Here is an 18,139-nt window from a genome sequence, read left to right as displayed (position 1 = left end):
CTGGCTATTGTCATGTAATTTGATTATCTAATCCGATTCCCCCCCCCCCTTTTTGACAAGCAATTAGGTACCCCTTATCGGTCATTGTGATGCAATATTGTAATCTGTTTGTAACGTTTTTCTTCTTTTAAGTTAAGTGGTGTATTATGTTGTTACTGTAATTAAAAAATAAATTAATTAAAAAAAAAAACACTTTTTTATTGCTCTTGTACATAGCCAACTGGTTTACCCCCAACCAGTTTAAGGATTCTTAAACGGTTTTTCTGTTTTCTTGCATCAATGATTTCTGTCCCTGAATATATATGTACACTGCATTTATATATGTACATTTTTCTGCAAAATGTCCAAATGTATGGCTACTGGTTTGGTTCTGACTATTCCAGGTTCTATTCATTGGTGTGCATGCATGCAAATTCCCTTAACAGATATACCTACATGATAAATAGACTAAATTTTAACAACACAATGATTCTGGTTGGTTTTAAGGGAAAAAAGCTGTCAGCATCATTTTAATTTACAGAAGACATAAATTTTGTAAGTATGCGAGCATTGTAGTGATTGATGTTGTAGTGACAGGGAAAGGTAAAAAGATCAACTTCAGAGTTTTGACAGACTGGGTAACGTTACACTGATAACAATGCAATGACAACACCAGACACCCTTAAAAGAACAACGGGGTTTACGTCATAGGCAGCCCAAACTCGCAACACTGTTAGAACTTGTTGCAACCTAAAGAAGTATGCATAATTTTATTAATAGACTATGACCATTAATTAAATAAATATTATTGAAAGCAATGAAGAGAACCTAAACAGAAAGGAAACCCAAAAGTGTTAGGTTGACATGGTTGTATTGTTTATTGAGAGTGTTTTCATCCCAAAAATCAAGTAAAAACCAAGACGAGCCAATTTATGTTTTGAAATTGATTTCCCATATGAACTCTACAATTGTAATAGTTTGGGCTGCCTGAGGAATATTCAAGGGGGTTTACGAAGCCCCTCTTGAAACCAAGGCAGCAGGTACAAAACAAAGGTCACAGGTCACAGGTCATTGTTTTACCAATACAGAAAGTATCCTAAACATTCATAAATGCTAACCTTAGGCCTAATTAAGCCTAAAAACGTTTTTAGGCCTAAGGTTAGCTTTTATGAATGTTTAGGATACTTTCTGTATTGGTAAAACAATGACCTATGACCTGTGTTTTGTACCTGCCGAAGTCACCAAACCGTCTGCATAATTCAAAGAGCCCTAAGTATTTGTAAGTAAAGCCCCTCACTTGGCAAAAGTAATACGAATAACCAAGAGAGAATGGAGGTCCGCTCTTGGAATAACAACCGTACACAATGTATTAAAGTGATCAATCACTAATATTTAATGCACCTACGCAGCTTAGGGCAATACCGCTGTCCCAATTTTACTTGCTCTGAAAAATGTCGCTTTTACTTTTCCTCTTGTGAGCTAAATGCATCGAAATGGAACGTATCTCTCGCTAGTAGCTTATCCATTCGTTTCAGTATGGAAGGCCGTTTGTTTTTTATTTGTGACACTGCTTTGGTCAAACCTATTTGGGACTAAAAAGAGGAAGAAGGCGGCGATCCTGGAAGGAGCTGCTAAAAGTACAGGACGATCGCGTGTTATCATGGCATCACGACCTCCTTCAAAACCTATAAAGAAACGTGAGATCTCTGTTGATGAAACAGACGATGACTTACCGGAGGATATAATTAATCTCAGAGCGCATCATAAACAAGCTTACAGTTACATCGCAAAGGCTTTGGAAATTGACGAAGAAGGAGGTAGAAATTGGAAGTAATCAGCTTTTAAGAGGGAGAGGACAATTTAAACGGGGAGCCCTACTCCATGGACTAGCTACCAAATGGAGCACCCTAAAAATACTATTTCGAATGAGTACTGTTGATCAATGTGTAAGCAGCATCTCAAATAGTGCTTACTTAAGCCTCAACACCCATTTTAAAAAGGTTAGCTTTCGATTATTGTTGTGATGGCCGATTACTTCATGTAAGCTAACCTTTTTAAAATGGGTGCTTAGACTTAAATACTGTTGAACGATGCTGTTTAAAATGGGTGGCGAGGCTTAAGTAAGCACTATTTGAAACGCTGCTAACACATTGATCAACAGTACTCATTCGAAATAGTATTTTTAGGGTGCTCCATTTGGGTAGTCCATAGGGTACTCCATGGATTAGGGCTCCGCGTTTTTAAGATAAAAAATATGGAGAGAATATTTGTACATAAATTGAGAGGGAATTGTACTTGATATCAAATGGCCACTTGCAAGACTCTCTTCCTGAAGTGTGAGTAATTTCCATTTTTAGTCTTCTTTTACCATCAAATCAGACGTCAAGGATTTTTGTCTTCTGATTGAATGGTCATATTCCACAGGTCACATTCCCACAACTCCATGCTCCACTGATAACTACGAAGCCAAAAGTTTCCCCAAGACCTGAAAAAAAAACATTTTTGTACAGTGATTAAGGCTAGGAGACACTTTTGGTGTTGTTTATACCTGTAGCACAGCAACATGTACACTGACCTGTGACCTATGTTTTAGACCCGCCAGTCTTCACCCATGAAAGAATATGAATATTTACACACTGTCAGGATCCTTGGACTCTAACATTATTATTCAAAACAAGCTGGGTGTGCGTAAAATGAGGACCTGGAAAACAAAGACCAAAGACCAAAGACCTGGAAAACCAAGACCCCCCAGAAAAAGATAACATACATTTATCAAACAGCAAATGACAAAACACATCATTCATGTTATTCAAAACGATCGATAAGATATCTCTTGTGAATTACGGTAGGGTCTTCATTTTCCACATACCCAGGTCGGTATGTAGAGATTGTTTTTAATAATATGAATGATCGATGTGTTTTGTTATTTGCTGTTTGGTTTGTGATGTTTTTCTGAGGGGTCTTCATTTTCCGGGTCTTTGATCTTCGTTTTCCAGGTCTTTGTTTTCTGCACACCCTGAACACAAGCTGCCCTTGAGGCACATTAGCCACATATCCACCTTGTACACATGCCTTTTTTAATTGCTTTCAATTCCTGGAAAAAAATGTTGGTGTAATATCTGCAAATTAAAAGATGTCCATTTACCATGGTTAGGTCCAAGATGGCAGTGCAGATGGGTACCATAAGGAAGTACGATGTCTTAAACCCTAAATCTGTTGTTTGACTATCCTTCCCGAACCCCCTGCCCCCTTCCAGACATAAGTCATTATCCAGCATTTGTATAATGACTGGTACAGCATGTCATTGTAAATTTGTAAACCCACAGGGTTCTCCTTGTCAGGCAGTAACCGGTAAAATTTACCGCTTGTAAGAGCACTTATTACCGCCTGCAAATGCTCAGAAGTCGCTTATCCTTTGCAGAACGTCCAGCATTAATCAATTGCTTTACCAGTGTGAAAAGTAGCCATACTTGTTGCGCTGAAAACTAGGGAGAACCCTGAACCCACCACCTTCCTACATATGCATGTTTCACTTGATGAATATTTTATAAGCATCAGGATAGCAGCATAGCCAGTAAACAATCTGGGTTTGGCAATTAGCTAATGGATCTTGATCAGATTTGTCTTCTTCTCCTTCTCTTCGTCTCGACAGCACAATAATAGCAAGCGGAATTTAGTTTTACACGTAGAAGGTTACTGTTCAAAGTTTGCTGATGGAAGACGAAGATTACGAAAATTCACCACGCGGAGAGGCATCTGATTGCTTGAAGAAATTATACCACATAATAAACAACTTACTAACCTTACCTGCTCGGGTCTGTACTGGGGAATATTGGCCCTTGATTTATTTTTGTACGGACAGAGCACTGCCACAACCTCGGGCCAGTATTCCCCAGTGCAGCCCTTGCCCTTAGTTAGTAAGAGGTCAATATTGTTTTTTTTCAAAGGAGGCTTGGCAACTAAAAAAAGAGCAGTAGACTATTACCGAAAAGGAATCCACGAGTTAGAAGTTGGTCTGCAAATCAGTTGTGATGAAGAAGGTTTGTTAGTCTACTTTTATAATTAACATTAATATTATTATTTTATTCATTTATTTGACTATTTATTTATTGTCAAAAGTTTTGCTATACTTGCTTAAATAGAGTACAGCAAAGTTAAAAGATCTATTTGGCCTTACTGACATTATTATGGTTATAAACACAACATTTCTTCCATAATCCTGTTCTTTGTATTTAAAGGTCACGTGATAATAATGTTAACAGTCAATCATGAAACTTAATTTGGCTGATTTTTATTTTGTCCTTTTTATGACATATTGGCCTATTTGTAGTAACTGTTGTTATTATCCATTCTGTATTATCCATTCTGTATCCCTGATAAATTTCACCCTCTCTGTATTATGTTGGAAGGAACATAAGGGTTTTCAATCAATCAGCCAGTCAGTCAATCAATCAATCAATCCTTTATTTGATAATGCAGGTCGGGTTATATATACTGTAAACAAAGTTACAAGATTATTTACATAATTATAAGAATGGCAGCCAATTAAAAGGCTGATGTGGACCTGCGATATAATGTAATCTAAAATCGTAAGTTCTAAATGGAAATAGAAGATTAATTATTATAAAACTATTAATTATGTCCTAAAAATAAATTATGAAATAATCGTTCTTGTTAGAAATCGTAGTTTCTTCTTTACTTCTTAACTTCTGTATGTCCTAAAAACAAATAAAATTATCCTCCTTATTAGACATCATAGTTGCTCCTTTACTAAAAGAAAATTGAAGCAAGTCGTTTGATTGCTTTCTTAAAATCAATTTAAAAGCATCTGTAGCATTGCTGTTAAATTCAACTTTTTTATTTATAAAATTCCAAATTACTGGACACCTATAATTAGCGAAAACCTTATTGATATTGATTTCTAACTCTTGTGGATGTACCTAGATTTAGAGAATAGCTCTGAAATTTGAATAGGGGCAGTACTCATAAAAACTTGGAACATTTTAAGTAAAATGCACTTCTTATACCTGTAATCAAGATGAAGCCAATAAATGGAGGAAGACATACATGTAAGTCATCATCTAATGAACTAGGAAGATGATTTATTATGTGACATGCACATGCATGCATGATTGCTTAAGTTAATAGTGCTTTATTCTCCTTAAATCTACAGAGAAGATAGGAACACGTGTTAGTTATATACAACTCATAAATGTTTTTTTGTATGGAATACTTTTAAAGCCCTCTTTTGAAAAATTTTTGTGATGTCTATCTTAATTTAAAAGGGAATAATTTAATATTAGCCTGTGAACAAAGAAAAAATAGACCTTTTCTAAGGAAGAATTTTCTAAGCTGTCTTACGGTTTATTTCTGACTGTTTTTGTCATACGTGAAAATTGCATAATGTAGTGATGTTATTTGCTGTTAGTTTATGTTATCTCATTATAGTATCTTGTATTCCTTTGTCTTTTGCAAGCTTTACTGCTCACCAACAGATTCAATTAATCAATATAATTTATTTTCACTCATCTAGATTAGCTCTTGCGAGCTTTTTTGATTGATCTATTACTAAATTTTAGTATTAATAATACTATTGTTTATTTTGATTGTAATACATGTATGTTAACAAAAAATGGTAATAAAACTTGTTGTTGTTGTTTACTGTTTCAGGAGAGGAGTGGGAAAAAGGAAGAAGACTTCAAGAGAAAATGAGATCAAACCTGGAAAATACTAGAGACAGATTAGATGAGCTGGGTATGCTAAAAAACTATTATATTTTACCTAGGTAGCCACCATATGGTCCAGTTATGTAGGAAAGGTTCATAAATTGCAAGATTGTAATTTTAAAATTTATTTTACCTGTTTGACCCTTCCAGTTGCTCTGTTGTTGTCAGCATCAAGTATAAATCAAGAAGAAGCTAATAAACTAGTGGAGCAAATGACTGCTGAAGTCAAAGCTGACGACAGTGCTATGGCAAAAAATGTAAATAATGTTCATAAAACTTTGAATTCAAAAAGCACTGCCAGTACTTCGAGCAAGAAGACATCCAATCCCAAAGACAGTTCATCTAAATCTGCTACAATTCCTAAAGTCAATGGGAGAACAGTGACAAAAAAGACAGCCACGTCATCAGGTTTGCCAAGTGTCAGGCCAAGTGTCCCAGGACGGAGTCCAGTTGCAGCAAGGAGAAATGCTCAAAATGTAAGCGATTTAAACCTCTTTAAAAAAGGAAAAGGGATCTTTATCCATTTTCTTACTCATGTTAATTTCACAAGGAATTTGGTGAGTTGATCATGTATTTTATGTTCTCTGTCATCCCATTCAGTCCTCTAATAATAAAGTAGTGCTGTGACCAATGGTATCAAGAAAAAAGTAAGCATAAACTTGTTAATGATGATCAATTGCCCAGATGATAGGCTGGTTGAGGGTCAAAAGCCAAGATATTAATACCTGACCTGACATTAATCAAGTTACAAACTTCGTAAAATGACTAGAGGCAGGCTGGCACTGACCCCAACTTTATCTCTTTACATTAACTAAGGGGGCACCCTTTCTGCAATAGTGAATGTGAAATGCTGAGTGAATATAGTTAGTCCTTTAGAATTGGTGAGGGAACTTGATGGGTTGGCTAATAGTCTTCTTCATGCAGCTCGGGGAAGTTCTCTTTTGGCCTTGAACATGTATTCCCTGCATTTTAGAATTCCTAAGAATTCCTACTTTCCCAAACATGCAAATTTAAGTTAGAAAACTGTGAATTCTTGGGAATTTCTAAACAGGCTTGGGACAACAAGAAATTCAGAGAAATCTTATGTTGTTTAAGTAAGTGATTAAGTCTCTAAGTTAAAAAGTGAAGCATTCAGTGCTCTAATAGAATCTCTAGATAAACAGCAAAACAGTCAAACGAAACGCTAAAACACCGTAACAGCTTTTTTTTTCTCGCCGAAGCTCACAAGTAAACAAATTCAGCAGATGTTCCTGTTGAGAATTTTGTGGCATCTGCAAGGAGGGAAGGCTTGGTCTCCAGTCATGGGTGTCTCAATGCACAATTTGGATACAAATTTAAGCCTTGTCTCATTGTTTTGGTGTTTCGTTTTGGTGTTTTGTGGTTTGATAATGCCCTTTAGGGGACAACTACTGCTAATAATATTGTCTTAAAGCAGATAAAATTAAATCAAATCAGTGTTTTTTTGATGAGAGGGGATTAACGGGCGTACCCCAAGAACCTGTCAGAGCAGAGTATGGTCGAGAACTTGCTCCCTTGCTTACTGTATGGCTTGTGCAAAGAAAATGGGTCCTTTCACCACAATGACTGCACCATCCCTGCTCCATGAAGGATTTTGTAAATACCAGCCTTTCATGTTGGTCGGTGTTGTTTTTGACATTTTTCAGACAAAACCACCTGGAAGACTTGCGGCTGATAATGAAAGAGCAAAGCAAGGAAATGAAAACAAGAAGAAAGTTTCACACCTGAAAAATGTTGATTCTAAGTTAGCAAATCACATTATGGATGAAATTGTGGAAAGGTAATGCTTTTTAAGTTATCCAGGTGTAAGTAAAATGTTTAAAGCCAATAATAATTATTGGGATTGTGAGTACAGCCACATTATTATATTCAGTCCCCAACCAGGGTTTTCATTAATTTTTCAAGTGGAAGGGTACATGTACCTGATGTTGAGTTATAATCCAATGTACCCTGAGTTAAGAGCATCAAGGGGCTGATCAATCCATTTTTCTTCATTCTGGAGTGAAAATTTACCTTTTGCCATCGCTTGTTACAGTAAGGACACTTAAACCGTGAACACTTGACATTTTTGTGTACATTGTTTTTTTCGACGACGAGGAAATATATGGTCTTCTTATGATGTATAGTGTTACTTGTATAGCATTTTGTAAGTGTAAAAACATTCAATACTCTTGTCAAAAGGACGAGCCCACATTCTATAGTCACTAAAAAAATGTACAAAAAATATCAATTGTTCATGGTTCGAGTGTCCTCACTGTAATTTACTGACTTAATGAATATCTTTGTTTGCTCACCATGATAACAACACTAACGTTCTTCCAAACATGCGGTTTGTCACTTTCGAAAGTTGTAAAAGATGTGTCCAAAAGTGCTTTTTTCAAAAAAAAATATACTTTATTTCAATGATCTGATGAGAGATAATTGTGCAAAAAAGGTTTTTGAAGATGATACTCAATAATAAGGTAAGAATTAATTTATTTTAGGCAAATTGCTGGTACTCGGGTCCAGACTTCTAATGTAAACCCTGCCCTACTTTAAGGAAGTATTAATAATATATGAAGCTCTTATGCCTAATTAAGTCAAAACTTTGACACTTTGTGTTGTCTGCAAATTACAATGCAACTTTAGTAGAATGCATGTACATGATCAGTTTGTCAATGATTTGCGTTAACTTGTTAATTTCAATTTACAGTGTCCCCGATTAGTGCTCTACAGCGCTAGAAGATTAGACACTTAAATAAAGTTCCTTACGTTACCTTACTATCACAACACTAACAAAATTTATTAATTTATTCTCTAATTATGTTAACCCAAATTATTTGATTACATCAATTTGACAAACTAATAATAACAGTTATTATGAAACCGATCAGTATGTAGGACAATTCCCACAGTACTTTCCTGAGCAACAAAAGAAAATCTCATATCTTTTTGTTTTCCAGTGGGGCCCCGGTACACTTTGAAGACATAGGTAAGTTTGTAAAAGAAGAGCCCCAGGAAAAAAAAGTCCTGTGTGTTGAGGTCTTTCAAGATTATAGGAATATTTGGTGCAGCAAAGAGCTACAATAGGTTATAGAGTGGCTTATCTCAAGTTGTGAGAAGGAAATAATAAATGTTGACTTCAAGACGATGGAATAACGAGGGAATTTATTTTGTGGCCTTAATGTAATTTTCATCAAATTGCATGAACTAAGTAAATAGGATATAATTACATGTAGATTGGACATTTTAGCACATAATTTTACTAAAGTGGAATTTGATGGTGGAAATCAGGAACCATTTTCACAATATATGGCAAAAAATTACAAAAGTTAGCCAGGATGTGTTTTCTGACAACAGCCATTATCATGAATTGTGAGCTAGTTCTGCCTTTGTATTGTCTGTAAATGTCCTTATTTGAGGCTTCTTGGTCTAATGATGATGGGTCCCAGGACTTTTGTTTTCCCAGACAATGCAAAAAGCCTTGCAAAGAGTTCCATTGAAAACTTTCACTAACATTGGAAGTATCCAATAAACATAGTTAAAAACCAATTTTCTCTCTATGGTTTCAATAATTCCTCTATGTTGCATTTTTTAGTTGCTAAAAATGTTTGAATGGTATTTTGTCATTTTTTCATTTACAAAGCGGGTGCAGAGAATGCCAAGAAACTTCTTCAGGAAATTGTCATCCTACCATACTTAAGGCCTGAGGTAGTCTTGCTATTTCACTGCTCTTTGATTACAATAATTGAACTATAGCTCTACTTGGGTAAAAACTGTTCCTTCCCCAGTCATTCTTTTCCAATTTTATTCATTAGACTCATTTACATCCACTATTATAATGTTTGAATTAATTTTACTTAGTGTGAAGTAGTTGAATGTATATCTTAGTGGCTTATGGGCAGCTAAATGTTTGTTAAAGGATCTTCCAAACCTGCTAAAAAATTTTTTGGAAATGATACAATCAGTATTTTAAAGTCAAGAGAGAATTATGGATCTAGTCTGGTGATATTCCAAGGATCATGCAGGAGTGCAAACAAATGAACAGATCTTATATAACTAATCATGAAAAGAATCCTTCAATAATATCTATTCAATAATATATATAACAATAATAATTTATTACTGTTATTATTTTAGAGGATACTGAAATATCTTCCTTCTAAAACCTGAAACTCCTTTGTCTTTTTTCTGTGCAGCTTTTCACTGGCTTGAGGGCACCAGCTCGTGGCCTCCTTCTCTTTGGTCCTCCAGGAAATGGCAAAACTATGTTGGTAAGTCACTTGTACAAAACCTGTGAGATATCGGGTTCTTTGATGGCGCAGTGGTGGGAGCACTCGCCTCCCACCAATGTGGCCGAGGTTCTATTCCCGGACCAGACGCCATAAGTGGGTTGAGTTTGTGTTGGTTCTCTTCTCTGCTTCGAGGGTTTTTCTCCGGGTTCTCCGGTTTTCCCCCCTCAGCAAAAACCAGCATACAGCCGATTCCAGCTGGCTGTAAGCTGTGCGCCAAGGTCACACATGGACCGTATAGCGGCTGCCAGAGGCGCCATTGTATGCTTTCGGTTCGACCTTGTTGAGCTGCGTCATAGCTGTACTTTGCGACGGCGATTAACAGCGACAATTATTATCATTATTATTATTATTACAATTATTAATTATTAATTGTTATTATTATTTAAATTATTATTATTATTATTATTATTATTATTATTATAATTATTGAAGTTCATTAGTGCTTTGTTTTGTTTTTTCAGGCAAAAGCTGTGGCTAGTGAATCCAAAGCAACTTTCTTCAATATAAGTGCTGCGACACTCACTTCTAAATGGGTAAGGCAACTTTTGTACCATTACACTTAACATGCGTTCAAACTTCAACCCATAAAAGTCCAACCTCTGAAAAGTAACATATTTGCAGCCATTTAGAAATCCTGGAAGTGACATGTCTTCATTACGCTTTGCTGACAATAATGAGACCATTTTATAGTCTAGTGAAATTGGCACATGGATTTTGAAAGCTAAGCCACTTATGTAACTAGAACTTGGGAAGAGGTTATAATATTACGGTATTAACTTTATATCCACAAAACGGTGTGCAGTTGTTTCCGAATGAGTGAGACTCATTTTGTACCATACATTGTACATGTAGGACAAGGATATACTTCGTTAGAGGATAACTTTGTCAAAAATATGATTGAAACTGCTCTGTCCTCTTTTCTGTTTGTAGGTTGGTGAGGGTGAGAAACTTGTCCGTGCTTTGTTTGCTGTTGCAAGAGAGCTTCAACCAAGTATTATATTTATTGGTGAGCAAGATATCCTTAACCACTTCCTATTCTGTAAAAGCTGAGGTACTGTAAATTTGCACTGATTACACACCTGTGCACGGGGGAGGGTGGGTTGTTTGGGAAACAGTTTTAACCTCATAATATTCCTAGGAAGAAGAGGGGCTGAGATATTTTTTCCCTTGCACCATCAGAGCACGGAGAAATTTCCAATTTCAAATTGACCAGGAACATTATTATAGTTAAATAGAGGTGACTGGGGAATATTATTATTATTATTATTATTATTATTATTATTATTATTATTGTATATATTTTTTCAAGATGCCTTAAGGATTGTATTAAAGAGGTCAACGGAAGTCTAGTAGCTGTGCACTGTCTGGCTCTCTTGCATGAAGTCCCACTGGTGCTATATTCTTACTACTTGTTATTTACATTTCTGCTAAATATGTGTTTTAGATGAAGTGGACTCGTTGCTTTGTGAGAGAAAAGAAGGAGAGCAGGATCACAGCAGAAGAATGAAAACAGAGTTCTTAGTTTCTTTCGATGGGGTAGGGAGAAATTGTAATCACTGTTGATTATAATAATGGCAATAATGATAATAATAACGACAGTAACAATAGTAATGATAACTTGATTTAAATCTTAAGGTTATATAGAGGGGTTTTCAAATGAGTGTCGTAAAACTAATACCAATTGAAAGTAATTACTTCGACCAATCACAGCAGGTGCCAACAACGCAACGAACCAATCCAAATTCGTAGCAATTCCATGTAAATTGGTCAAAGCGCGGGAAAAATCGCGCGTGCAAGTCGCGATTGGTTTTGGGTTTCCCTCTCATTGGTTGATAAACTGGCGCGAGACTTGTAAGCCAATCACTGAGCGTAGCAATCGTAATCGCGTAATTACTTTCGACAGTCATTTGAAAACCGCTCTAGCTGAGACCATTTGATAAAACTCAATAATCATGATTGGACTAGCAATTGCTTGACTAATAATATTGGGGATACTACACACTTTTGTCCAGGATCAACCCCAATTAATTGCACATGCAATTTTTGACATCCAACACGAAGCCTTTGATACCTAAATCAACTCAAGTAAGATAAAATAATAATTATTAAATTCTCGACCTCGGATAATGCAATTCTCGTGCTCTGATTGGCTCACTCAATCTCGGTTATCAGCTCATATACCTTATTTTGACCTAATATGTTAAATGATTGCATTTAGCGTTTCTAAACTAAAAATTTTTGCGCCACAACCGAAATTTCTCGTGGTATAAAGCAAAAAAAAAGGTTTCCTGGAAAGTTTGGATCAATTTCGAAGCTTAGAAGTACGAGAAAAGGTAAGAAATGTTTTTGTGATGAGCCTGCGTCTGTCTGACCACTAGGTATTACACAAAATCGCAGCTCCATCAAGTTTCTCGATTTCACTAGGATTTTCTCCCTTTTTTTACGCGCCTCGTTGGATATTTACCATCTCGTATCCATCGCGCGCTCATGGAATAATTGTTAATTATTAGACCAAACAAAGTGAAGTGTTTGTTTTTGACGAAAGGGAAGAAAAACTTTCTTTAGCAGAGTAGAGAACGAACAAACTAAACCAACATGTGACGTTGAGTCCAGGAATGGAACCTTGGCCACAATTTGGTGGAAGGCATGTGGTTTTATTAAGGTGCACTAACCCATCTACCCTTGTATCTCTGGTAGCTGATATTTGATAAAAATTTGTACTATCGATGTGATAGGTGATTGCTGATCCTAATGAGAGAATATTGGTAATGGGAGCCACAAACAGACCACAAGAACTCGACGATGCCGCACTTAGGTATGTCCTTTGTGTAAAAATGTTGGGGAACTTGCGCAACGGCTCCATTTTTGCCCTTTGATTGACTTACTCTGCCTTGTTGATCTGCTGAAACCATATTGCAAAGATAGTAAGGTAATGTACAGGACAGATGATGCCTTGTGTTATTCTATCTCGGTAATGATGTTTGTTTGATATGTGTTTAACTTACAGGCGATTTGTAAAGAGGGTTTACGTACCCTTGCCCGACAAAGAGGTATGAACTCATTATTTTTTAAGTATTCATTCAGAACAATGGTTTTACTTATTCATTTAGGGCGCGTTCGATTGACCCTATTCCGGAATAAGAATACGTGGAGTGGTGATTAAAACGGTATGTTTGGCGCGTTTCGAAGCAGCAAGGATAATAAAAATATGTTTAAAATAGAATTTTAGCAGATGTTTGACAATTTTAATGTGAATCTCTGTAAAAACGAAGGATTTCCAACTGATATTCCATGTATTCCTATTCCGGATTACGGTCAATCGAACGCACCCTTACTGAAGAGCTGTTTAGCTCAAGGGACGAAAACAGAAACACAAGAAACATACGCATGCTCAGTGGCACTTTTATGATTGGCACCCTTTGTTAGAACAATGGCGGCATTTTACCTGACACCTGTTTATTTTACCGCAAAACCTGGTTTAAAAATAGACACTTTTCTGACCCTGATGGGGACAAGGCCAATTTGGGTAAACCATACTCTTGGGTGAGAGACTACGCTATAGATCAAAAACGAGAAAAGAGATTTTTTCCTTTTAATTTTTACCCTCATTTCACTTGAAATAAGTCATTATGCAACTTAAGCGAAATTTGGTCCAATTTCGAAAAATGAGAAAATAACTGGTATTTCTTGATGCCAGTTTCGGGAATCGAACCCAGGACACATGAGAAGATGATGAGCGCTTTCGACGCCGCCGCGCCGAGCCTACAAAGTACATTCCAACGTCAATTATAAAAATCATCATTCAGTAATGAAATATATATGGGTTGATTATTGTGTTTAGGCTGGATGTGAATTCAGTAGTGATTTCACTTTTCTTATGTTTCCAGACCAGAAAAGTCCTTTTGTCTAAACTTTTAGTTAAGAATCACAATCCACTGAACACCACTGAAATGGAAACGCTGGCGAGGTACAGTGACGATTTTTATGTGAAAATGAATTAAAGAGAAACTAACTTGCATAACGTGGAACGTCGGGCCAATTCAGAGTTTCTCGGTGTAGCTTCTTTTTTGAAATCTGCATTAAGGACAGTTCCTACTATTGTTATTACGCATACGTTCTGCGCATCTCGAAATACTCGGATTTCCTATGGGTAGTGCTTATTAATACAGGAATATTTTTACGCGGTTCAAAACTATGCGGAGAAGTAGAAGTAAGCAAGTGTTCTTGGTATCCAAAAAGAAAATTGGGGGTAACCACGCATTTTTCAGAGATAATTAAGCTTTAATTTGGAAAAGAACGCCATACATTGCTTTGTATTTAAAAGCTTTTTCCAAATATTGTTAATTTTTAATTATCTTCGAAAAATGCGTGGTTACCCCCAAATTTCTTTTGGGATTTCAATAACACTTGTTAAGGTCTGCTTTTTCCGCATATTCAGTAAACCGCGCAAAAATACCTTTGAATTAGTAGGCACCGTCCTTAATTGCTAAGTGTGAAACGGTGAAACCTTAAAGTAAACTTTGGGTTAAGCGACAAAAAGACAGTTTTAAATGTAGTGGGCCGTTCAGCAAAAATCGAGGCACGAAGTCCGCTTACTCGATGCCTCGCAAGTTAGTTTAGTTTAAACTACAAAAATTTGGTTTTATCAACGGAGCTGATAATGTAAATTGGCCACCGTACAGAGATTCTAAAAGCTGACGTTTCGAGCGTTAGCCCTTCGTCAGAGCGAATCGAGGGATTATGGGTTACGTGTAGTTTTTATAGTAGAGTAGGAGCTACGCTATTGGTGGTAACATGGCAACGTGAAAAATAGGAATATATTAGTTAAATGAAAAGCGTTCGTTAATACCGTGAGGATTAAGGGTGCCGATTTGAAAGATGAATTTTTGTTCCAGATTCTTGCGGCTTTCCGTCGTGCCTAGATGTAGGGAAAGGCCGCAGATAGCCATGTGTTTTTTGGATTGGTTAGGCAGATTAAAATGGCGAGCGACTGGCTTGGATGCATCCTTGTCATTCTTCTCAACATCGCGAAGGTGTTCGCGGAATCGGTCACCTAGTCGTCTACCTGTCTCACCAATGTATAATTTATTGCATAACGTGCAGGTTATGCAATAAATGACATTTGCGGAGGTACATGTGACACGATCGGTGATCTTAACAGATCGCTTAGGTCCCGATATCTTGCTAGTGTTAACAATGAAAAGACAAGTTTTGCATCGTGAGCGCGCGCATTTGAAAGTGCCGGGTTGCTCGTTAGTTTTGAGCGCGCTTCTAACTAAAAAGTTGCCTACGTTTTTGTCGCGTTTGAATGAAATAAGTGGAGGTTGCGAAAAGATTCTACCAGTCTCGGGATCATTTTGGAGTAATTTAAAATTACTAAGAATGATGCTTTTGACTGCGTGATTATGAGGATGGAAAGTGAGGGTGAATGGAATTCTGTCATTCTTATCTTTTTGTGACGTTTGTAGTGATGACTGTCGATCAAATTGTTGGGCGCGATGATGGCCCGCTTTGACCACAGAGACAGGATAGCCACGTTTTTCGAAGAACTGGCACATCTCCTCTGATTTGCTGGAAAAATCGGAGTCATCACTACATAGACGTCGAAGTCTAGTTTAAACTACTTCAAGTTAGTTTGATTGTCCTTGGCGATTGCTCCTTCTTGTTTTAAGTTTTATTTCGTGAGAGTAGCATCCTGTAGATCCAGCTAACGTGAAAACCTGGATACATTAAACGTAAATGGAAGTTTCTGAAAAATATTTAAAATGGTTATTGTAGACAAACGGAAGGCTATTCTGGAAGTGACCTTACAGCTCTCGCTCGAGATGCAGCACTTGGACCAATCAGAGGTAAGAGAAGCTTAAGTGGAGGCTCGTAACGGTAATGTGTGTTACCTTGCGTTGCGTGACTTAGAATCTTAGTCAATGACAGTGTGAGTGATACGTGTTGGTTGGTTCTTTTTGTTTTTAGACCTTCGTCCAGATCAAATACAGTCTGTGGATGCAGCTAAGGTAGGGCAATAATGTAGCTTCCTTCACAACATTTTTTTTCATGTCGCCTAAAGCGTAATTGGAGAGCTGAAGAACAAGGACGAGAACGCCGAAAAATAATAGGAAAGGAAATGAACTTTTGGAGAACTAATTGGGGACATTGTAAACTGAAATCAAATCAAATCAAATGTTGGTTTTTGAGGAGAGGGGAAAACCGGAGTAGCGAAAATAAAGCGGAGTAGCGGTGGGTGGCGAAAACACAACCTACATATGACGCCGAGTCTAGAAATCGAACCCGGGCCACATTGGTGGGTGGCGAGTGCTCTCACCACTGCGCCATCCCTGCGGTGGATAGACTTTCTAACTCTAACCAAGTTGTAATTCAAAATCCTGCTCGACAAATATCGCGGATGGTCGGTTGTCCACCGTACATTCTGGTGCGATGCTGCGTCGAGAGCTGACGACGACGATGTTACAGAGATCAACTCTAATAAAATGCTGGCAACAACGTGGCAGGATTTTTCATCAATTTCTAAACCTGTAACAGGTTGCGACTTCGAAACATGAGATACAAATCGTTCGATGGGAGAATTGGGTCGTGTGACATCGTAATAATTCAGAATTTACCGTAAATTTTAAGTTGAAATAACTCTGCTCACTTAAGAATCGTTTGTTTCTTTTAGGTTCGAGAAATTCAGTTCAGTGACTTCAGAAACTCTTTGAAAGTTGTTCGACCGAGTCTTTCTCCACATTCATTGAGGTTTTTCGAGGACTGGAACAGACAATATGGTAGCAGTGCTTAGGAAATCCGGTCAGCGGGTCTCCAGAAACCCATTGCCCCTGCATGCGCTTACAGAATGTGAGCTAATAAAGCATCCTTTACTCGGATACGGTGCGGGTGTATCCGAGCTTCGCCTTACCCCAACTTAGTTGGTATAAATGATGTCGCCTGATTAAGGAGAATAAACTTTTGAAAATATGAGCAACTTGATGATGTGAGAGTTTTGTAAGGGTAGAGGTGAGAAAGTTGTGTAATTGAAAATTACTCATTAAAATGTTTAAAAGAAGAGGATAAAAAAGACAAGAAGCAACTCCTAATTTAGATAAAGTGACTCAAGGAGAGAAGTTACTTATTTATTGTGAACAGTGTCCGATATAGGATGTAAAGGTAGTCCGTGAAATGGGATGGGTCTTATCAACTGAGAGTCTTAGCGCACAAGCGTTTTTCAGCGAGGGACGACAACTGTCACGCGTCTTCCCTTCGAACTTGTCTTGGCGCAACCATTTTGATTCTACTAAGAGTCTTTACTCTGTTTTAAAAATAGGAGCATTAACCTGGAAACAATACTAACCAAAACGACAACGAGTTTATTGTAAATGTATTATTTTCAATTCTTTAAGGTGATTCCCTGGTTTTGCATTGCGCAACCCTACTGCGCATAAGTTATTGCGTCATTGGCGCGCGCATTTTGCGCACATTGATAAAATGGCGGATGTTCATTGACGCCCAGCTAAATCTGTCAAGGAATGGCTATTTTCTCCTGAACGAGCACGGTGACACCCCCTTTTTAATGGTGTTATGTACTCGTAATAGGTACACGGAAAACATATTTTAAGGAGAAAAAAGGTTGGATAGTAGAAGTTGCAGTATTTATATAAAATGACATGAAACTGCATTTGGAGCCAGACATTGGGTGTGATGTAGCGGTCCAATTTTCTTACATTTTTTTGCAAGATCGATCAATTTGAAATCATTTTACTGAAAGATTTTAGCCCGGACAAACAAGAAGGCTCAAGTTTTCAGTAATATTCAGTTGCTTTTGCTAAAAATGTAAGAAAAATTTTTCCGGTTGATCAAGTTTCGAAAGCTTCTCGCGTAATTCGCTGAAAAATACTTAGAACAAAGGGCATGCAGCGCGAAAACAAGCATGGTGACCCCATCTTTTTATTGCATTTTTTCAATGTTCTGTGCTTGAATATCAATTGTGCCAACTTTGACAAATATCTGGATAGTACGTCGTTTTCAAGGGAATTACCTTAAAACACCATTTTCGTCACTGGGACGAGTATGAAATAGAAGCTAATGCGGGGAACAAGCCAGCCTTCAAAACAACAAGCACTGTTAAGGTGCTGGTGAGGCACTTCATTTGGT

General features: G+C 37.2%; 1 protein-coding gene across 2 annotated transcripts; it reads left to right on the top strand.

The window, feature by feature from the left end:
- Nucleotides 1–1,399: 1,399 nt before the first annotated feature.
- On the top strand, nt 1,400–17,066 carry LOC138026634 (spastin-like). 2 transcript variants are annotated; one of them, XM_068874056.1, is made up of 17 exons: nt 1,400–1,796; nt 3,927–4,019; nt 5,650–5,733; nt 5,856–6,181; nt 7,370–7,503; nt 8,666–8,694; nt 9,349–9,413; nt 9,902–9,976; nt 10,459–10,530; nt 10,928–11,003; nt 11,442–11,533; nt 12,733–12,812; nt 13,005–13,047; nt 13,885–13,964; nt 15,776–15,846; nt 15,968–16,008; nt 16,671–17,066. In XM_068874056.1, exons 1-17 carry the CDS (start codon nt 1,463–1,465, stop codon nt 16,788–16,790), a joined length of 1,815 nt encoding a protein of 604 aa, XP_068730157.1. In that variant the 5' UTR covers nt 1,400–1,462; the 3' UTR covers nt 16,791–17,066. The 2 variants fall into 2 exon arrangements, with proteins under 2 accessions (XP_068730157.1, XP_068730158.1); XM_068874057.1 differs by having other exon boundaries at nt 1,414–1,796; nt 3,930–4,019.
- Nucleotides 17,067–18,139: the final 1,073 nt, after the last annotated feature.

This window comes from Montipora capricornis, chromosome 12 (assembly GCF_036669925.1).
Source record: "Montipora capricornis isolate CH-2021 chromosome 12, ASM3666992v2, whole genome shotgun sequence".
NCBI classification, from domain to species: Eukaryota; Metazoa; Cnidaria; class Anthozoa; order Scleractinia; family Acroporidae; genus Montipora; species Montipora capricornis.
This window is presented reverse-complemented; position numbering and strand designations above follow the sequence as displayed.

Coding starts and splice junctions, on each gene's coding strand:
- LOC138026634 (XM_068874056.1), top strand. CDS start 1,463: ATGCATCGAAATGGAACGTATCTCTCGCTAGTAGCTTATCCATTCGTT. Junction 5,734..5,855: donor AGACAGATTAGATGAGCTGG/GTATGCTAAAAA, acceptor TGACCCTTCCAG/TTGCTCTGTTGTTGTCAGCA. Junction 7,504..8,665: donor ATGGATGAAATTGTGGAAAG/GTAATGCTTTTT, acceptor TTTGTTTTCCAG/TGGGGCCCCGGTACACTTTG.